Raw genomic sequence first — 22931 nt, 5'->3', positions numbered from 1 at the left:
CAGGTTTTAGCATTACAGAGTCACAGAGTTCACAAACCTGTGCTACTTACCAGGTGTGCTTGTTGAAGAAACCTTAGAAGTTGAAGACTCTGATTCTTCCTGAATAAAAGAGAGGAGAGAGGGAGAAGGGCAGGGGGAGGGGAGAGGAAAAGAGAAAACCACCTTTTACTCTTGTGAATCTAACAGATTAATCTCAACTGTTCAAATATTTATTCCACTTTTTATATAGATTTAAATTGTTCTGCTCAATTGTATGTAGAAAATGTGCAAGCACTAGGCACTTCACAAAATAGTGGTTATGTGTGTATATATATATATATGGTAAAGTATAAAAAAAAATATCTCTCAAATACACCATTAGACTCTTCATCATAATCTAGTACTGAATAACGTGAAGTAGATAAAATTTCTCCACTCACAGTTTTGTCTTCTTTCTGCTCTGGTTCTGTTGATCCCTTTTCAGCAATTCTTCTCCTATAAGCAGAGACAAAAGTTACCAAGATCATCATGGCTTTAGATGGGAGAATGTTGTTTAGTATAACTTAAAGACATACACAGCTTGATAGCTAGATAATTCAAAATCAGTGTTTAAAAAAGTACTTGCAAAATACTTTCAAGGACAAAGCCTTCCTGCCAAAGCAACTGTGCAACTCTTTCTCCTCTTGAAGTCTGTATCTCCTCCCCTACTGCTGCACAAAGACTTACACAGAAGAAAAGTACTCGATTACACTCAAGTAAAAATGGCTATTCACTAAATGTTATCAACTTCACAAAGCAACCCCATGATCATGCCGAAGTTTCTTTGATCCTTAGCCAGCTGCAAACAGGCACCCAAAATCCTACCTCTAGGATAACCAAGCAGCTGGAGCACAGGAACAGGTCCTTACCTCCTGGCCAGCAGGGCACTCATTTCTTCCATCAACCCACTGCCTCCCAAGGGAAGTGGTCCATTTCCACGGCCACTGTCTGTTTTAGATGAAGCAGAGCTGCCTCCTCCTCCTCCACTTGAACTGGAGGAGTCTTCACCCTTTGTGACACACAAAATAACAGCAGATGTGCAAATAAAATTATAGCCGACTTAATGAAAGAAGCAAAGTTCCCAGACGAGTAAGAAATAACTGTATAAAGAATGTGACAGGCTGGTAGTACATTTCTGTAATGCTTTTTTTAATGATGAATTAAGCCTACCCCAAAAGTCTTGATACCGCTATTAATCTTGAACAAAAATTACAGGCAGTTCAGGAAGACAGGATTTAGAGCCAGGAATCGGAACAAGAAACAAAAGTTGTATTTACCCGTGAGACTTTCCTAAGTTTGGCTCCAGCAAGTGCAGCTGCTAGTCCAGTTAAAGGGCGATTTTCTTCAGACACGAATCCCACTGAAAATCCAGAGGCAGGGAGGGGGGGAGCAGGAGGTGGAAGGGGAACGGGAGGAACTTGGCTGGGAAGTGGAGGAGGCGGTGGTGGTGGTGGAGGAGGCCCTGAAGGTGGAAGGGGAGGTGGTGGTGGTGGGCCAGGAGGAGGTGGGGCTGCTACTGAAGACTGAGCTGGGCCAGGGGGCAGAGGGGGTGGGGGAGGAGGTGCAGGTGGTCCTTGGACAACACCTAGTATCAAAGAGAAAACAAACAGACTACATTAAGGATTTAGAAAATAACGATCTTATGTCCACTGAAATATTGCTTCTTTTGTTCAGCGTATGAGACATTAACACTGGTAAGGGTCCTTTTTATAGGCAAGAAAACACTGCAAGTTTCAGCAGGAAAGAAACATTCTTATTAAATGCACTAAAAATATTACATAGTATGCTATGAGAGATCAGACAGCTTCAGAGACTTTTACATACAAAACCCCTCCAGTCAGGTTCTGTGCTGCAATCCAGAACCCTACACTGGGAAACAGGCAAAGCTTTTATAAAGAGTCAAGTAAGACACAAGCACTAGACCATACAGGACCAACACTGTTTGTCCTAACTGTGCTAAACACAGAGTGACTTTTCATTGTACTAATGAGCATTTAACACACCACCCAAACACCTGAACCCTTGAACTGTTTGAGTTCCAACACTAATTTCTAAGCTGTATATAAAAAGTCTTTCCTCTAAAAAACATTCCAGGAATCAACTTTAATAATTTAATACAAACACTAATTAGTGAGTTAGAAGGCTGACGTATTTTAAGTTGGTAGGAACAAGCTCTTTATTTTTTAATCTATGATTCCTTTAATGCTTTAAATTCACATTGATATGCAATACAAAATGTGTTTTGAAGAGAGAATATTCTGATGATTACTGTGGTGGTATTATTATTATAGGAACAGTTTAAGAAATTGTGACTAAGAAAACAGCCCTATACATCCTGCCCCTGCCTTGCCCAAGCTGCCACAAAAGCTACTAAAAAAGCTGCGCAACCACCTTAAGCAACCTCTGCAGGCAGGAATTTCCCCCACGACTCTTCCCGATGTCCTACTTTGCAAATTTAAAAGCCTTTTAAACTCTGTTGGCATCACTCACAATCCAAGCGCACACTTCTACTCCACGCTACAAGTGAGGCCATTCACCCTAGTTCTGCTCCATCCCAGGGTAGCTCACGCCTCCATTTAAGACAAGAGGACACACACAGGATCTACTCTGCACGGCTTGTGTGTGATGAAGCCACAGTCTGCTCATCCCCCAGGAGCGCCTCTGCCCACACCTTTAGCTGAGGTACCGCAGACTTACGTACAAAGACCTAAATCTATTAAATCAATATAAAAGCAGGATTCAGGTAACAAAGACATTTACATCCGTGTAAAACACATTTCTATCATGTTGGTAGAGTGTCCATTAAGACTGTCACCTGCTTAACCAACCTTTTTCTCTAAAGTCTTTTTAGTTACACTGGTAGAGTACCACAGGAAGACCTGTCTCCCTCCCTCTCTATATATATATGCTATACATATATGCTATATATATATGTGCGTGTGCGTGTGTGCGCGTGCATACAGCCATATATCAAAATGTGACCACTGTCCAGAAAGAAATGCTGTAAGCGCTACATACTACTTTCTAAATTTAAAACTACAGAGTATCAAAGTGATTCAGATTATTCCTTGCTTAAAGTCATTCACATGTCCAAAGCCGCACATCCATTCTTCCATGTTGGCTGCCATCAGGAAACTAACGATGCTGCCTATTAACACCATGTTCCAAATAAACTAACAGTGCAAGATTTACCAAGCAAGCATTCAACAAGTGAGAGCTCAAGAAACCAGAATTTTACTTATGGCAGGCCACAGAACACCGGCTCTTCTCCACGGAGCTTTGAAGTTTCCCTTACCCCAGTTTTCCAAACGGTATTTCATTGTGGTATTAAGATCACTGCAACTTTGGAAGCATCGTATTAATTCTTCGGGGCAGTTACGGGCTTTGATACCAATTGGTTTCGACTGCATTCCTGGTTAGTGCATTAGTAGCAATAACAGAAAGCCTTACCCTGCTGGGTCGTAGGTTCAATCGGCTGAGAGGCTGCCTGCAAGACTGGCTCAGAAGCAGAGGAGTCTCCCAGCACAGAGTTTAGAGAGTTCTCAACAGAGGCAGGGGTAGCTGCAGAGGGAGAAGGGAGAACACTAGGCTTGGATGAGGGAGTCGAGGCATTCGGGGAGTTGGGAGAAGGAGAAGCTTGAGGTCCAGAGAGTGACAGAGGCGGAAAGGAAGGCAGTGGGGGGGGAGGAGGTGGCGGAGGCGGAGTTGGACCTGAGGTAGAAGGTGAAGGAACCGGATAGGCCAGGTTTTCAGGAAGCCCGTTAGGAGCTGTGGGAGACGTGGACATTTGGGTCGCTGGACTGGAAGCCGACACTGGGAGGACAGGTCTCGGACCGGTGGCTTTGCCTGGTGGACTGCTTATCATGACTGGAGGAGATGGGGGAAGAGGGGCAAAACTGGGCGCGGACCAGGCAACGGGCTTTGTATTTGGAGGCAAAGTCGCCGGGGCATTGACAGGAGAAGGGGGCCGAGAACTTTTGTTCAGTGGACGAGGAACCGTAGCATAATGGGGGAGAACAGGGTGGAAAGCTGAGCCTAAAGATGTAGCAAAACGTGATGCAGAGTGCCTTAGAGGCGGTGTAGGGGGAGTGGAAGTCGGTGGTGCAGAAGTCACTACAGCGTACTCCGGTGCGGCCTCTGACATTGGTGCTGAGACTGCTTTTGCATATGATGGAGGAGGTGCTGAAGGAGGCTGGCAACTGGAGTATTCAGGAAGTGGAGTGCTATACGGGGAGTTGTCGAAAGATGGAGCTGGACAGAAGATGGAAAGCAGCAGCAAAGGCAGGATAAAAAAAGGAGAAAGAGAAAAAGGGAGCTAATGAAGCAACAAAACCAGCATTCAAACAAAATGTATAAATGTAGACTACAGTTAGTACCAGAGGATTAGGCACAAGTGAAAATACTGTTAGGAAAGTTTTACGTATTATCAACAGCTGCTTTTAAATTTTACCAACTATTTTTGTGCCAACATCCAAATTTACAAGTACATTCTAGAGTAAGTTTTCTCAAATCCCATCTGTGAGATGGATTAGATACAGGGCTGATTAATCAATCTTTTATCAGCTTTTATCTTCTTGTTTGGTTGCAAACTGCAAGCAAGTGTAGTGATCTTAACATGTGTTACAACTCCACTAACAAAAATCATACCATAGGCAGCAAGTAGGTACCATCTTCTCTTCCCCAGAAAAAGCTCCATCGCAAACTTGAAAGTACTTGGAATAAAACTACCAATAAAATCCTCTGCTCTAAAGTGACTACTACCTCTTACATAGCGTACCTTGACTTTTACCATGAGCTGACCTATGTAAATTGAGTTTGTTACTAAAGAACAACCAAGTGCTTGACTAATATTCCATTATAATACCAAAATGAGAAAGCTTTCAGTTATTGCTGGATATCCACAGGCAGTGCATTATCTTAGTTACAAATACATATAATACGTTTCACTGAAATGCCACTACAATGATAAATTATGCAAGACGTCATACTGAAAGGCATTTCTCACACTATTACTTTGCCTTACGTAGGTACATACCTTCTACATTAACGCACTCAACCTGATATGTTCGGGTTTGGGGTTTTTTTTCCCCCCAAATTATGTCATGAGAATACATCTTGTTTAACAGAGCAAGCAATGATAAGGTATTTAGAAATTTTAACTCATCATACTTTAACCAATGTTGGAGGTGCCCAATATGGTTCAAGTTCTTCAAGTAATCTGAGAGTACACAATAGAGTGAGCAAATAGTACCCAAAAAATTATTTCAGAGTTAATGGAAAATTATGACAGGAAAGTCAAAGATCTTGGACTTCTTGCCATAAAAAGGAAGCAATTTCAGCAAATACAAGCCTGAAGTACTGACTCTTGTTGCACAAGCGTACTCACTGCCCTTTGTTGCTTCTCTCCCACTCCATCACCCAAACACATAAAGAGCAGTCTGGTACTTGAATACACTCAGTTTTGAAATTCTTACCAGCATTTGAAATTCTTCTCTCTCTTTCCCATTCCAATTGTTCCCTTTCCAACTGTTCTTGCCGTTCTCTTTCTTGCCTTTCCCGTTCAAGTCGTTCAAGTCTTTCTCGATCCTGCCTCTCCTTCTCTTGTCTCTCCCTTTCTAGGCGTTCTTGCCGTTCCCTTTCTTGCCGTTCTCTCTCCAGTTGCTCCTGTTCTAGGCGCTCTCTTTCAAGTCTTTCCCTTTCTAGCCTCTCTCTCTCCAGCCTCTCCCGTTCCATTCGTTCACGATCCAGCCTCTCCCGTTCCAGCTCCTTCTGCCTCTGTTGCTCTTGCAACTGTCTACAATCGTGAAAAAAGGAAAAAGACTAAGCTGCAAAGCGAAAACCAAAAATATCAAGCAACTGTTAGAGGACAAGAACAGATAAAGTTATCCACAATCTTTGCACCAGTGAGAACAAAAGCACAGCGTTTGTACCTACATAAAATTCTTAACTCTACGTGTTCTTTTTCTGAGATGGATAATAAGAGTTGCATTATGCTTACAGTAAAAAGAATCATAGATCAAATTTCCTCTTAACTAATTTAACATTCCAAGAGACAGCTTTCAAGTGGTAAGAACAGAAAGCGGCTGCTGATAATTTACTAACTGATGCAATCTTCCCAGTTTGGGATATGAAGTTACATTTGTTCTTTGCACAGTATTTTATCCTCGAAGCAGTGAATAAAAGTACAGTGAAACAGCAGTAACACAAATACTCAGCAAAAAAACCCTCACCCCCAAACAAATTAAGTTTTTCAGATAAACTAGTCAGCTAGTATTTATCCAAATTTTACAGAAGCATTAAAATATATACGTGTCCCTCGTCACCTGCATACTACTACGTGCACATACAGTTTAACCGGCATCAAGACAAGAACGCCCCGGCAGTGAGGGAGAACTGGACATCGTTAGAAAAAAACTGAGGCTGCAGCAGCCAGGGAAACGCTGCAGGGAGCTGGCAGGATTTCCAGCTCACGGGGGTCTTTACAAAGGAAAGCAGAGAGGGGGAACACATGGAGAGGAAGAAAACAAGTAAAAGCCAGGTACAGGAAACAACATAATTTGCTGACAAACCCACTAGGCTGGTTGAAACAAAGGACTACCCTGCAAAAATAGAATGGGAAAAGCCTATTGCTTCTTTCCCCAAAACTTTTGAATATTTTTTTTTATTTTGAAAATATAAATTTATATTCAAATAAGATACATGCTTCCAGTCAGCTGAAAGATAGCTTTTTGATTTTCAAAGCTTTTTCATCTCTTGAATGAACTCCCTGCTAAAAGAAAAATTAGGCACATCCTCCTCAAAGCTGTGGCCAGTATGTTCCCATCAATAAGTACCACTGAAAAATCTTGTTAGTTATCATCCTCTATTTGAATTCTTATTTTCAAAAAATTATGACATTTAAAAAGAAGAACTTGTATATAAAGCACACAGCCATCTTTTCTGCCACGCCTCAGATGCAAACTGAAGACAGCTTCTGAACAAAGCACACACTGCTGTTAACTATAAAGCAAAAAGGAGACCTAAATTTTGACACCTTAAGCTACTAGATATGTGTTTTCTATAGACTGCCACTAGGCAATCTTATTTGGAAAGGTCATTAGTAATTCTATACTATATGCTTAGAGACATATAAAACTGAAGCCTGAAAATTAAGGGAACTTCAGCTATTTCATTCTTATTCATGCTCAGAAAATACTGGCAGAACTGGAAACCCCAGCTCATACACTGCTACTATTGATGTCCATCCTCTTTCAGAACAATGTTTTTCCTTTAAAAAATAAACAAAAAACCCAAACTACCCAATCCCCTGTTAAATACTGAATTTTCGTAATTGCTATAGGCAATTAAGTTCCAGTTACGTACACCAAAAGGACTTTTCCCTACTCAACTTGTCACCCAACATCATCAGAAGCTGCAAAATAGTTCTGCTCCTGTAGCAGTTCTTCCGTCAGCTCCTGCTCTCCCATATAACGAAGTTGTGACAGCAGTCACTAAGAAATCAGGGCTGCAACTCAGCTTGTTAAATGTTTGGTTTTAAGCCTCTGAAGTCCACCAAAAAATCTGGTAATCGACTGATACATATTTGGAACCAGCAGGGAATTTCTACAAAATATCAACAGAATACAATCTAAACCACAGAAATGTAAGCTCCAAAAGGGATATTAAAAATATTTTTGGTATTACATTTTTGCTTGCTCTAGTTTTATTATGTGCTCTTTCTCCCTCAGATAAAAATCTATTATTAGAGGAAGGCCGGGTTTTCATCATGTCTAACTTCAGTGTGGTCATCTTAGGCTCTTCTTCTGTAAAGGAGAGGTAGATGCACAGATGTTTGTAGCTAAAAGGCTATTCACAGCAGGAGTCAACATTTAAGTCTCCAAAGCAGCTTTTGTTTATTTTGTTCATTCTTTTTCATTCATTTGCCAGAAACAAGCATATTCTACCTAGAAAAGACACAATGTCCACGTGTCATAACAAAAGGTGCCCAGGAGTTTATACACTTTAACCTCTATCCGAAGCAAAAAATATTTCGGTCAGCAATCAACACTACCAAACTGTACTGGCTGTCTACTAAGATATAAACAGCAGTGAGACAACCACTTTCACCTACATAGGACCTAAATGAAAAAGTTCTCATTATTAAATAAATATTGAGTGATTCACTATTTAACATTTTATTTTTGTAAAAGAATCTTAATTTTCCATTTCTTCAGGAAATAAAGGAATAAAACCAGAATTTTTTTAAACGTACAAATAAAAACTATCAACAAACTTGTTCCTTACAATAGAAACGTTCTACCAAGAGAGGGCAGTAAAATACTTTGCAGACATTTCCTATCTTATATAAAATTCCCATTCAGTGAGATATACAAGATTAAATACACCATCCTGGAGAATGATTCTAGGTTTAAATTATTCTCATTATATATCGCTGAAGCATCCCTTCATCAACAAGGAAAAACCACCAAAACAAATAAACCAAAACAAAAAAACAACTCACCCAATAAAAAAAAGCCTCCAAACACCACCACAACCCACTACTGTTTTACAGTACTTTTAAGGATTTTAATAAACCTTTCAGATGGAAAACCAAAAATGGCACAGGTCAAAAGATCAGTATGCCAGTAATGCAATCAAGTTGCTTCAACGCAACTTAATGAGCCAGGATGAATTTCAAACTAAGAACCACAGCTTAACAAACGTAACAGTTGTAGCTTAAAAAGATTAAGAACTCATTCTGCTAATTAAAAAAATAAACAAATAAAAGGATAAATTTGTTTGCATTAAACCCCCCTGGTTGTGTTTAGTTAGCATTAGATAATGTGATTTTATTTTAAAATTTTGTCAGAGATCAAAATTATTATTATGCAAAAGTATTAGAACATTAGAAAGAGTCATTACACATCAGCTGAAACATTTCCGAAATGTCAAGACGTTGGTAGTTCTAAAGCATGGGAACATTCGAGAACATTGTGAAAGCAACACATGAAAATCCTTCAGCTTTAGAAAGCAAAATATTCTAGCTATCAGGACAACTTTTAAAAAAGCTAAAAAGATACTAAAAATGCCCCAGAAAACCATCTTGTAGTGAATTATGCCAAGGCACAGTGATTCTTATTATTTTAAAGGTGTGAATTACTGGAATCTAAGAGCTAATTTACACTGAATAGTTGAGACAGTGCTATAAAACTGAACAGCACGTCAGTCATACACAGCGTAGGTACTGTTACACATGGGTTTAGATTTGGAGAGTCAACCTGCTAGCTTTATCACATATCCTACTCATGAAACTTTCTTTTTGGATTTTAATTAGTTTCATGCAAAACTGCTTTGGGGTGAGGGGTGTTGTTTGTTTGTTGTTGTTGTTGCTTTAATATTGCAACAGCTTTTAAAGTTATTTCTCCGCTTTTTCTTGCCTTTATACTTCTGTCCAGTCAAGGAGATAGGAGGAGGTATAGTCAGAGGATAAAGAAAGAATTACATTTACAATACTAACTTGTGACTTTGAACTCTATCAGCGTTAATCCTCCGGTTCTTTGGGCAGCCAAGAATCAGGAGCATGACTACATTCTTGAAATAATACAAGGAGAAAAAACGCAACCAGTAGAGTTGAGTACACCCTGTTGCATCCCTGCTGAAAAAAACCCCCACATTTTACGATGGTGAAGATGTTTAGAATTTCTCCTACATGACAACTGCCAAACAGAATTGCTGTTAGTTTACCCAGGTACACACAAAACCTTCCTACTTTGTTCCAAATCAGATCATAGAAGGAAATAACAATTAAGAATTTGCGCTACTATCTCAGCTCTTGATGTTATATGAAACGAGCCAATACCTCATGCACACCAAGATCACTTTCTATCATGCCTTTCACTAGCAAATAACATCAGTACATTCAACAGGTCCTTACACGCAGCAACTAGGAAGCTATCCCAAAACGATATTATTCAATACCTTTAGACCTGTATTTAAAAAAAAAATAAAAATAAAAAAATGTTGTTTTAGCCTCTGCTCCTGGAGGTGAATGACCAACTCTGGTTGGTCCTCTGGTCCCTTTTGCTAAGGACTTCAACATACTCAATCAAAAGAATTGATGGTTCAATCGATTTTCTTAAAATATGACTATTACCACGTGGGCTAAAGGGAAGACAAATACTTTGAATAGACTAAGAAATTTCACCTTTACTGGTAAAACAGTATTGTCTGTCAGAACAGACTTAATATCCAGAGAGAACCTGTCTTTTTCTGGAACAATTTTCACATTTAAGTCCATATGTCTTGGTCATCTGCAGAAGCGCTACTGCAAGTGTCTCAGTTTGCAGAAAGACTGTCCATCCACCTGAGAAAGTATGCCTCAGCATTAAGCAACTCTCATTGTGTCATAAGGGCACCAAGAGAAAAAAAAAAAATACACTTAACAAATCCATTGCTGAAACAGTTTGCGAAAGCAAATAGCTGTCTGCTCTGGCAGGTCACCTTGTTTCCTCAGGTGCAAGTTTTCTGTACGTCCACATAAATCTTCAGGATTTGAACACTGCCTTGCTTTTGCTCTTGGATGTGAGATCAAGCCATTAATTTTTTTCCTAAAAAGATGATAGGAAACTGCACCGAGAAGGCCATATATCAACCTGAATAACAGAATTCAGCCACAGACCCAAAAGGCTTCTTGTCACAAAGCCAGGTACATTAAAAACAGAGGTATTTCCATGAACAGTACAGACAGAAGCATCTTTGTATCACATCCAAATTCAATAGGCTCTGAGCTGACAGACATTCCAAGATGAAAAGAAACTGGTTTGAAGTATTTGATCTTAAAACTCGCTGTAGAAAACAAAGATCCAAGACAAAGACTGCAGAAAACAAAATATCTCGAGGAACAGACCTGACTGAAGTAATTGCCGCATTGAGTGAAGAGGTCAGCTGCAGGCGGATAATACATAGTATTTGACAGCTGTTAGTCATCATTTATGAACACACCACTTACATATTCCATTCTTTACTGGCTGAATAACTTGTTGCCAAAGCAGGGCATCAAATCACTCAGCAAGATCAATAGGAATACTATCCTCCTTTTGTCTGCTTAAAGATACAACAACAACAAGAAGGATGGGGGGGAGAAATTACTAATAAGATGAGTGTACTGAAAAAACGACACCAAAACCCATCACTTGAGCCACTGAAAAAAAAGATGTCGAATTAAAAAAAAAAAAAAAATCATAAAAGAGATTCTCTTGAGGGGAGATTTTTCAGGTCTGTGTCCCACATCAGTTTGCTGCTGGGTTTGGTTTTTTTTTCTCTTTTTTTGAAGAACAGTTTCTTGCTTGTGCTGTTACCTATTCTGAAAAAAACATACATGGCATAGTGGAAGACAGACACAAGGATGACACCCAAAAGGCAGCATGAAGGTTGACCATTGCTAGCTTAAAACATTGCAGTAATATACTCTGCACTTTATCTATACTGAAAGTTACTGCTAAGACATTCTGTATAAGAAGCCAAATGTGATTATACGAAAGTATTCAACCACGTGTGCATCTTTCATTCTGTGCTTCACTAGGTTTTTTTGAGATGTAAATTTTCTAACCCAACGTAAACAAGAAGTGTAGGAATAACACTACTATGTCAAAGTTCTAAAAGTAAGTGTGTATAATATCGACCATAATTCATTACCAAAACATCGATTCATCAGTCCAAACCAATGGAGTTGTTCAAACTGTATTGGTGATCTGGCCATTAAACATAATTTACCAATTAAAAAAAAATAATATTAAAACACATTTAACCATTAACATATATTTACAAATTTTAAAAGTTGCACTGCAATGACTAGCTCTACAAGAAAAAGTCTGTGGTATCCCAGTCCTGGAGTCTCCGTATGCCTAGACTTTCAGGGCTGCTCTGAGCTCTTGCGCCAGCTCCTCTAACCCTGCCTCAATCCACGGAGAGATAAACAAGACAGTAATATTCGGAGTTTTATTCTAAAATGACGAAAGCCCCAGCGTGTGGGCACAGATACCATTATCTAATCCAACAGTCACTACCTACTGGAATCCATCTCACATGATGGCTCTCCTCCTCCCACCACTGAGTCACCACCACAAAGGGAGCAGCTGGCTGCAAACAGGCCACACCACCCGTAGCTGAGCTGGAGGCGCCAGCACCAGCCGCGGGGTGACCTCAGCTCCATCTGAAGCGTGCTCTTGTCTACAGAGGAGCAGCCACCTCGTGACTGCAAGGACCTGCGTGCGCTCTATGGACATCAATTTAACTAGGTGAAGTCAACCTACTTTATCACTGTTACAACCGTTCATGGAAAAAAAATAATTTTAAAAGTGAGTGCTTTAACGTGTTGATTATTCTGAACTTAGCTCCTAGTTTGAGTTTTAATAACTTAATCCTCTGATATCCTTCTGTGCCACTTCAGAAAAGGAAAAGGTGTGTCTGCTATGGCCCTCAAAATTTGCAGGAACTAATCCAAATAATAAAAACTACATATTAACGTTAAACTTGCTCTACTTTAATATCTTTAATATCAAATATTTATTCATCATTCCAAAACTGAGCATTTACCACAGAGCTCACTCTCACGTATGGTCACATAAACCTACTGAATACGTATCTCAAGACCTACACATTAACGCTTACATACCATGGAATGAGCACGCACCACCCCCAAATTTCAGAATTCATGTACAAAGAGAAAATATAGTTTAAATCACGTCAATACAGATTGCAAATTTCCAAACACAGGCACCTCCACTGAGACCAAGAGTCTTCATGAATAAAAAGTACACTTGATGTACCAATAACATAACCTCAGCAGAAGTGATCAATATTTAATCCCTTGGCATCTTCCTAAACTCTCAGTTGCATGAACTTCACTTTGCACCACCTAAACTGAACTCTTGCTATATGCGCTCACTAAAACTCTTACCAAGTTAGCTTTATTTAGTTAGTTATTTTTTAAAAAGCATTGTTCACATGCTAGACAGTCCAGACAGCTTCTACCTGAGCATACTGCACATTGTTTCAGAGAAACCCAGACTAGATCTCGTCAACTTGATAAAAAGAGCAGTAAGCAGGCACTTAGAAGATCTGCAAAGTTTGACTGTTCAAAGGTGAGAGGTTTGTGAAGTGAGTTTATGTATATGCTCTGAAACTCCCACTTTCCACAGTGGTGGACCTTTGCTTCTTTAAACACTAGTGAAAAGTGAGACTGTTTCAATTATTGATTTAATGCAAAATTATAAAGGGATTTAACTGACTACATATATCGTGATTTTGAAACACTACGTATTTCTAGAGATCATTATAGCTATTCCCAATGCTCATGCAGCTTTATCCTGATTGATCACCATTGCACTTAACACTTCCATTGTCAATTTGGTTCTCCCTGTACACTATTATTTAAGACATCCTATATACTAGTATTTGGTCTACAGGTTGGGGGAGTTCCCCTCTAAAAACATCTAAAAACAGGACACCAGCTACATATTATTTCTCATTCTGTTTTGATCATCAAAATCTGCAACATCATCCAACTCCTCCTGTTCTCCTTTGTAGTCCCGTATCTCAACTTGCATCAGCAGCAAGGACTGACTTTGTTCAGCAAAAGACCAAATAAAATTTGATCCCGATTCCAATGATGCCAGGAACTGCCTGTTCCTATGCCCCTCACGCTTCCACAGCAATCCTCCTCTCTTCTACTTTAACTAGAAACTTATAGAAGCACAGAATCATCTATATGTGAAGGCACCTTTAAGATCATCAAGTCCAACCATCAACATAAAACTGACAAAACCACCACTAAACCATGTCCCTAAGCACATGTCTACCCATCTTCTAAATACCTACAGGGGTGGCGATTCAACCACTTCCCTGGGCAGCCTCTTCCAACATTTGATAACCTTTTTGGTGAAGAAATCTTTCCTAATATCCAATCTAAATCTCCCCTTGGCACAACTTGGATAAGGAACTGGCTAGATCACCATATTCAAAGGCCTGCAGTGAACAGCTCCATGTCCAAGTGGAAACGAGTGACAAGTGGCATTCCTCAGCAGTTAGTACTGGGACCAGCGCTGTTTAAGATCTTTGTTGGCAACATGGACAGTGGGATTGAATTCACCCTCAGCAAGTTTGCTGATGACACCAAGCTGTGTGGCACAGTCAACATGCAAAATGCTGTGGGAAACAAAGACTTTACTAAATTCCAGGTAAACAACACCCACAGCCTTTCCCTCATCCACTAAGCGGGTCACCTTGTCATAGAAGGTACCCTCTTGATACTTGTCAAATACTTTACTGAAGCCCAGGAACACCGCATGAAGAGCCTTTCTGCTTTTCCGAAAGAAAATATTATCTGGGCACAATTTACTGTGCTATGTTTCATCTGGTTAATAATTCTTTTATTCAAAAGCAGTTCTAAAGCTTTTCACATTAGCAAGGCCAAACTAACAGGCTTTCATTTCCTTGATCAAAAGGGATTTAAGGTCTAACAACACGCTTTTATATCGTAAGTTCAAACCACATTATTTGGAAATAAGAAAATAAGAGAAAGAACTACGTTTAATCAGTCAAGCAAAATCTGGTAACCAACCATCATGATAAAGACATGAAGAAGCAGCTATAAACCTAAAGATTGTTTAGGTACAGGATTTCTCATAGAGAAAGGGATCTATTAGTGCTCTTTGATCAAAGCTCATCAAGCCTAGTTTTCCTCACCTTGATCTTTTCAACGTAGTAAGTTCAAGTGTTCTGTTAACTTACTTATCTGGCAGAAGCCAGACTGCAGAAAGTTATCTGCGCACATCAGATTTTAGAAAAAAAATAGTAGAAAAATCTACTTCCATTGCCAACTCCCTCCGTGGTATTCATTCTAGTGAGTATGGTTCAAACAGAACTAATTTCATAAAAGGGAACCACAGTAACCAAAATCTAGAAAAAAGCAGAACAGTTTCTAATCCCAATTTCATGTTTTGATTCAACCCCACAGAACTGAAAGTTTTGCAGAAGGGTAAGATTTCAAAGAGATGTTTTTAAAAGTGTTAACTAAGATACCTGTCAGAACCACCCTTCAAGTAACATCCATATTCAATTGCAGCAATTAAGGCAGCAATTTTGCGAATGTAGTCAAAAGACTGCTTAATGGAAGAGCGCTCTTCTCAATCTGCTAAACGTGTCAATGTTACCCAACATTTATAGCTATTCAGTCCTGTAACCAGACACTACCCATTATCTCTCCATAAAGCCAGTTATTAAGTCCCCGAAAGCTAGACTTGACAGAACTACAGAAAACTTTACTACGAATGGGAAGAAACTGTGAATCGAAAGAGAGAGGCAGTAAAAAAAAAAAAAAAAGAAAAAAAACCCACCAAACAACCTTGGTCTTTTGGATGAGATAAACAGCACTGATAGGTCTTTTTGCTTGTTTTCTTTTGTTTCCTGTCCCTATGCAATGCGGGGGCTAGAAAGATCCAAATGGCCGCAGGCTGTCCCATGAAACTACCTCAGCAATCTCAACTTGAAAAGTTTACACTGATATAAAACTCTGACCTGCGTGAAAGCCTTAGCTTAGGCATTAAAAAAAACCCCTTTGATTCCATCTAAACCATGTCTCTGGGATGCAAATTTCATGCAGATTTTGTAACACGCACAGCACACAATAAAATCATATGACAGTATTCTACTGACTGCTCTTATATCCTAAATCAAAATGCCAACTACTGTATTATATTCATATGCCAATCTCCGATTAGAACTGTTTGCTTAGTTATAATCTAATCAATTCATACGCCTTTAAAGAAATCCTACTTCCTCAAAATAAGCTGGGAAAACTGGAAACAGTGCATCTGGCTACTAACTAGGGAAAGGTCATGGGCTGTGGGAAATCAGTAGAAATCAGGCTACCAGGGACACAAAGTGACTGGCAAACTTTCCTTCCTTTAAATTATTATAGCTGCGTTGCTATTGAATTGTGGGAAGCAGTTTTGTTTTCTTTTTCTTTTAGTATGTCCACACATGTTTTCAAAACAGCCCAGGAATTATACATGTAATAATTACTAATTTGGGGGTAGGGGGTGGGGGGGCACGCAGGGGTGTGCAGAGATAGGGGACGGGACACGGACATGACAAATTCTTTTGCTGCAGTTAAAAAATTAAGATTAGTAAAATCTCAGAAAAAATACTTCTACTCTGTAAAATAAAAAGTATTCCTTTAAGTCTATCAGTAAACAAGAAACTGCTACCCTTGTCAGCCTCTGTCCTTGCACTAAAACTAAGCAGCCTCCCAAAAGATGTTATGAAAACCACACTGTATCAATACTACTTTCTAGCAGAGTCACACACCAAGTTTTCTTTAACAGTATCATCCCAATCCAGGAAATAAACTAACACTGTAATTAAAAGAAGTATTTAACAATAACAAACCCTCCTGCTGTTGCATTTATGTGAACTTCTAACATTTTTGAGTACTTACGACAGAAGTCGGTCAAGTTTTGGTCCATTACGTCCCTGAAGGACAGCAGGTGGCTTGTATACCTTCATTATTCCTTACAATCGATACACTTCCTCTGTTTCTGGTGCTCTTGGTCTCTTTATTTATGAAGCAGTGATGATTTTGAAGTTATTTATAAACATTAACTCATTAAATTCCCAAGTGTCATATTAGATACCAACTCAGTGACTCATATTCCTGACAATATATTTATCACGGCTAGAAGAGAAGGTAAATTTACATGCACGAGTAGCACACAAAGGCATGTCATGAACTAATCTTACATTTTAAAATGGTATTTGACATTAAGTAACTCTGAAGTTATTAACAAATATGTATGTCAACTCAAGTTGGCTCATTATCAAACAACCAGTGGAATTTATAAACACTGCCTACCACTCTGACAAAATGAAAAATAACCCATATAACAAAAAATCCCTTCATTTTTGAGGACTAAAAATGGAAGCTGGAGTGTTTTAAAGGTTGTTATTACTGTACTTAAATGAGTGCAAGTTACAGAAAATTACAGTTATCTTCAAGTACGCCCTACTTTGACAGGAAAAGCATACACCATGTGTTAAGGTTTCTTAAAAAAAAAGTAAAAAAGTTATCAATTCACCAGATGAAATTATTTCATTTGACCACCTCATACGTAATCTCGGTTTCATAAAAACCTCAGTGTTTTAGATCACGCATCTGGTCCTAATGGCTTTACAGACTGTCACCGCTGCACAGTAAACAATGCAAATATTCAAGTAACAGGCTCTGCAGGAAAATAAACAAATTAGTATTACTACTTTAGTACTTTTACTGAAAACGTAGGGCACCTAAATCCTTTTTTAAATCGAGAAAAATCTTTGACACAAAATAATACGCTTCTGTTGACAATGATCTAATTTAATTCCTCAATTCCCAATTTCCCCAAGATTCTTGAACACCAGTTATAAAAGTGAAGGAAAACATCAGATCAGTTGAAAAGCTCTCTTTAATATGCCATTCTTCACTGGCCACTCCTTTGGCAAAACACTTCTGAGGAAATGTTTCTATTTGTGCCTAGGAAAACCCTGAAGCTACAAGCCACATAATTTCACTTTGAAATTAATCCTGCTTTGAGCAGAGGGTTGGACTAGCTGACCTCCACAGAGTCCCTTTTTCAACTTTTTATGTAAGCAGATTTTTATTTTTTTTCTCCTCAGGCTTAGAATCATTTCAAAAAATATTTTCCTGAGTATCTTTAACATGAGAGACAGTCAAACATTACTGAATCAGGTACATGTAAGGGGAGGGATATGAGACCAGCACTTAAAGACAACTATTATCAGGCCATATCTTAAACAAAACCCCAACCCCACAGACACACATTTCATGAGTAACAGCCTTAGCAAAGCCTGCCCTTCTACTGATCCATCACAAACCCCATGTTTGTGATGTTAATAAGCGTTACACAGTAATATTTATTCCCTCCTCTTGCATTCCCTGTAGTTTTACTGCTCCCCACAGAATTCAGTTCTGCCCACACTGCCTTGACCCTTTACTGAGACTGTAAATGTCACCTGTTGGTATGTTAAAAGTCATATATACCTAAGCCTTTTCCTTCCAGCTATTTACTACTCTCTACATACGGTAGCAAGCAACAATCGTTATTACAGTCTGAAAGCTGAAAGACAGATACTACAGAAGAAAAGTTCTAGCGTAGAGATAACTGAACTGCATTATAACCATATAGTTACAGCAGTAAAGAGACCAGAGAAGCATTTCTGAAATTTTTTAACAAAATTACATGTTCTTCTTAGGCCTAATGACACAACAGCAATAGTCTTTCCACAGACAATCTGGCTAGCAACAGGAGTAAACGCACATTCCAGTTCTCTATCCTTTTTTAGGGGAAAAACAAATCAAAACCAGGACCAGACTTGAAAGAGGACATTATATTAGATGAAAACAAGTAGAGCACGCTGATCAAACCAGAAAGTGAAGCCATAAGAATGCTATCTGATAATATGTCCTTTACACACGAAAAATTTCAAGAGACTTGCAGAGCTCTTAATATGGGGCAGCACTTTTTTCTGAAGAGACGTCTACCTACAATGCTTCTCTGAAAAGTATTTCAGCATTATAAATTTCAATTAAGGCAGCCTTCTAAAGGAACAGGAAATAAAAATATTAAAAGCCATTACAGTAAACCAGAAAAAACATAAAAGAAAAAAGTTTTTAGAAGTCTAAAGAAGTGACATAAAAGACGTTTATCATGACAGCAGACTTTCACATAAACACATCAGACAGATTTGTAATGAGCTTCCTGCTATTGCTATTTGTTTTTAAACAAGGAGGCTTTCAGATAAAGCAACCCCTGCTCACATTTAAGAACATACTGCAGAAGAGATGGAGAAGTATGACCTGATTTTGATGTCAAAACTTTGTTCAACACATACAGCTAGTTTATCAAATCTACAGTACGAACTATTCCCAAATAAGCAATCTACTTCTGCTCACCTTTGCATAAACAAACTAAAGGCAAAATACCAGAACAGAAAAAATTCAGCGCCAATTAGATCCAACACGTTAAAATATTTTTCCAGTTACCACTGAAAGTTAAGTGCATTTACACCATCAATCTGGACCACTTCCTATTTATTCAAGGATCCCGTTCCCTGTATCTGTACTGCATGTAACTTAAATCACTCTCAGCATCCCTTCTGGAAGGGAACAGCTAATCTCCTGGGAGTATTTTGATGGTAAAATAATCCAGGACTGCACCACAGGCAGAATTCTTGAGACAGCCCACAGTCTTGCTGTTTTCATTTAACCCAGTCTGATAGTACCATCCCTAGAAGACTTTGCCTTGTCACATGCCCATATCCCAGACACTCAACCTACAGCACTAACCCGTATCGCCACACAACAAAAGCGGGAACATGGAAACTAGAAAGTTTGTTCCCAGAACACGGGCACATGATTGATACGTGGCAATTATTAAAAGGAACTGAAAAAACCCCATATGTTAAAAATGCTACAAGTCTGAAAAATATCCCATGGGCATGGGACAGGGTACAGTGCCTTCTCATGGAAGGGAACAGCTTAGCTTGGAGGACTGCCGACTGGCCAGGGGAACAGGGACTACTCCCCAAGGGCGGCACAGATATAACCAGTATTGCTACAGCTTAAAGTTAAACTGCTAAAGATTCCATAAATTTAAACACTAAATGCAGAAAACGAAGGTTCCTTTGCTAAAGAACTAATACAGTATAAAGGTGAACAAGCTTTCCAATACAATATTTTGATCTAGTGCAATCTAGTGCATCCACATTCGGGAAGAAAAATTGTCATTCTCCATGATGATTTAATTCTCTACTTTTAGAAGTTAAAACTTCCATCCTTCTTTGCGGTTTTCTTCTGCATATGCATGTGTCAAACTGAAGACAAAACAGTCACTGGAAAATTAGTCCGGTTGAAAATGACAGCAGTGAAATCTTCCAAGGCTTCCCATCTGACCTTCAACACTTCCATGACAGGCCAATAGCAATCGCATTGTTTGAATGGGTGGAGATCACAAACAACGGATCTAGCTACAAAGTTTTTACACGGGAAAGCTGCACTACTGAAAGCTGCAAGCTTACAATGCCGCCCTAATGCTAGAGAGTAATTGTAAGTCCTTGACTGCGATTTCTCTTCATTAGTGAGGAGTTACTACACCGTTTAATTGAACAGCTGTTCACTTACAATACCATACCTTCTCTGGATTTCCAGTTCTTCTTGTGATGGACCATTTTGTACTTGAGAGGGAAGCTGTGAATTCTGTCGAGGCAATGTAGGACCTAAAAGTGAAGACAGACCATGAATTAACGATTTGAACTTTTACTTTGCAAAAAAGCACAAAATCAAGGAAAGAGGCCAGCCATCACGTGACATTATAGGAGCTTTTTACTTCTGCTTTTTAAGCCAAACAAGCTCAACAACGTAATACAGCAAATGAAAACTGCAACAAATGTTACCATACATATTTGCAGAATGGATTTATTTTACATGGATGAAAAGATTTCACAGAAATGCAAAATAAATTTTAGATATGATGGGACTTAACAAAAGCTTTGAAAAGCACTCCAAGTCTGAGATTTTCTTAAAACAATGAACAAGTGCTCTTGGGAGGAACAGAAAAGGCTCAAGAAGTGAAACACTCACCTAAATAGAACACTGGGAATAACAATAAAAAAAAAATAAAAAAAAAAGAGAACAGGAGAAAAAAAAAAACATCAGAAGCTTATCACCATATCAGAAGAAGGAAGAGAAAGTATGTTTCTACAGGTCACACCAAAATTTACTCGTATTTTAGCTCACCAGCCTGGAACAAAGACCTTCCTTTGTGGATAGGCAAGTATTGTGTCCAAAGGAACAGAGGCATATAGAGAACATACAAAGTGTGCACTCTGGTAAGCACAAGAAATGCAAGAGAAGGACATGCAAATTCATCTTCAACTTTTACTGATAGGCAATTCTGAATCATACAACTTCCAAATAATTCTATATGCTAGATCTGTCTTCTAAAAACAAAGAGGCTTTTCCACTTTCCTCACAAATGTATTTACAGAACAAAATTATTTTTAAAGAATTATCGGAAGTGAAGGATAAAGAAGTGTGGAGTGAAATACAGTAGAACATGAATGCATTGTTTCTGTAAAAATGGCCAGTAAACCAGGAAATTATCTAGACCATAGCTACACTCAAGATTATGGAATTTATAAGCAAGCAAAATGAAAAACAATAAAAATGTATCCAGTTCTGAAAATGCCCCAAAGCAAACCAGCAATTTCTTGCTGAGATTCCACCGAAGTAGTTAGAGTGATAGAGTTGTAATGAGATCTCCCCCATCTCAAATATCGAAATGTAAAAGTTGATCACCATCTGAACTTGTGAAAGTCATCCAAAAACATGAAAAGATCATGCGTTATCTGTTGAGATGTCAAGGACAGGCGATCTGCCTCAGACTTAGCAAATGAGTGTCCTGTTTAAAGGGTATACTCAAAACAGCATAGTGGTTGCACTGTGGTCATAAAGACAACAAAACCTGAGAATTATAAAAGTCTATACTAGCTACAGTTAGAAAGTAATATAAGAACTTACTTCTGGAAGATAAAAGCAAGAGGTACTACAGAGGTTGTGTCTTCCTTATTTATTCTTTTCAGCAAGCCTCAGGTACTCATACCGACGTACACGAAGTTGCTGCGGATGTACTATTTTTGCTTGGAGTATCTCCAAGAGATACCCACAGATAAAAATATATATTATTTTTAATGCAAAAGACTGAACTGCAGTGATAATTAAGTTATCAGTAAGTCAAAACATCTGTCATATTGCTCATCTGGAAAACTTTTCTGCTTTGAAACCTCCGAAGCCAACACGTGCTCCTCTGTCATGTCCCCTGTGTGACAGGTGGTAGGTAGGCTTTTATGCCCGTTAAGCCATGACCGCAGCTCCCAGGCAGCCGAGCTGTGTTTGCTGTCTGCACCATGCTGCAGCCTTTCATGGACTTTTAGAAGCAGACACAAGCCAGCAGTAGCTGTGTTGCTGCTTAAAGGTGCTATGTACCACTACCACTTGCCATGTCTAATGTACTCCCTTCTCAGATCTGTCATTTCTCAGTATGAAACACAGTGACCTAAAAACTAATAACAAAGAACAAAAATAATAAGATATAGTCATACTATGGCCACTTAGCAAATGGAACTATTTCATGAAAATACAGTAGAAATGAAAATGGAAAACTTCCAGCCATTTAATCTTTAAAAGCATTTAATAGTCTTTTTAAACAAGGTATTATCATGCTGCAGCAGTCGAGTTTGGGCTGCCACTCTACAACCCTTCTTGCCAGTGTCCCCCCAGCTCTTTCTTCTGCACTGTTGGAAACCAACCATCTAGCTTCACTTGCACTGGCTAGTCAAACCAGTCTAGCTACCAGAAAACCCTTCTCATAGTCTCAAACGTTCTAGAGCAGAAAATCGGCTCTAGATTTTGTCAGATCTGACAGAAAATCTGTAAATTCTGCAGAACACAACCACCAGCAAGACAAGCTACTGTAACCTGGCCAACCTACTCCAGTAAGTTATGTGCTTCTTTCCTAGCTATACATGCAAGACAGCTGAACGCAATCCCTTGCTAACAATTAACATGGTGGTTCTAGTATTTCTTATACATTTTTGCCATTAGGAAATACAACCTGAGCGCACCAAAGGCTTTCAAGAAAGAAAAGTTCAGCTACTAAGTCATTTGACCTGTTCTCTGACAAAATTCCTCCCTACAAGCACAGGCTCTTCTTAACCACCATGCTAATGGACACTGATAAGTTAAAGGAAGCCAAGACCACTACTTCATCACTAATACACAACTGTCTAGACAGCCAGAAAGATCGTATAATAAACTAATA

The 22931-nt window shown here is 39.0% G+C and overlaps 1 protein-coding gene across 8 annotated transcripts in view; it reads right to left on the bottom strand.

Moving 5' to 3' along the window:
• Positions 1 to 22931, bottom strand: part of ENAH (ENAH actin regulator) — a 99948-nt gene that overhangs the window by 17149 nt on the left and 59868 nt on the right. For 2 of the 8 annotated variants that reach the window (XM_074579011.1, XM_074579009.1), the window contains exons 4-10: positions 20244 to 20328; positions 5493 to 5812; positions 3469 to 4269; positions 1296 to 1603; positions 888 to 1027; positions 420 to 474; positions 51 to 99 (exon numbers count right to left, since the gene is read on the bottom strand). In XM_074579011.1, the coding sequence (XP_074435112.1) occupies positions 51 to 99; positions 420 to 474; positions 888 to 1027; positions 1296 to 1603; positions 3469 to 4269; positions 5493 to 5812; positions 20244 to 20328 (1758 nt within the window). Of the gene's footprint in view, positions 1 to 50; positions 100 to 419; positions 475 to 887; positions 1028 to 1295; positions 1604 to 3468; positions 4270 to 5492; positions 5813 to 16495; positions 16622 to 20243; positions 20329 to 22931 lie in introns of those variants that run through there. The other 6 variants (XM_074579014.1, XM_074579015.1, XM_074579012.1 and 3 more) reach the window with 3 other exon arrangements.

This window comes from Larus michahellis, chromosome 3 (assembly GCF_964199755.1).
Source record: "Larus michahellis chromosome 3, bLarMic1.1, whole genome shotgun sequence".
Taxonomy (NCBI): domain Eukaryota; kingdom Metazoa; phylum Chordata; class Aves; order Charadriiformes; family Laridae; genus Larus; species Larus michahellis.
This window is presented reverse-complemented; position numbering and strand designations above follow the sequence as displayed.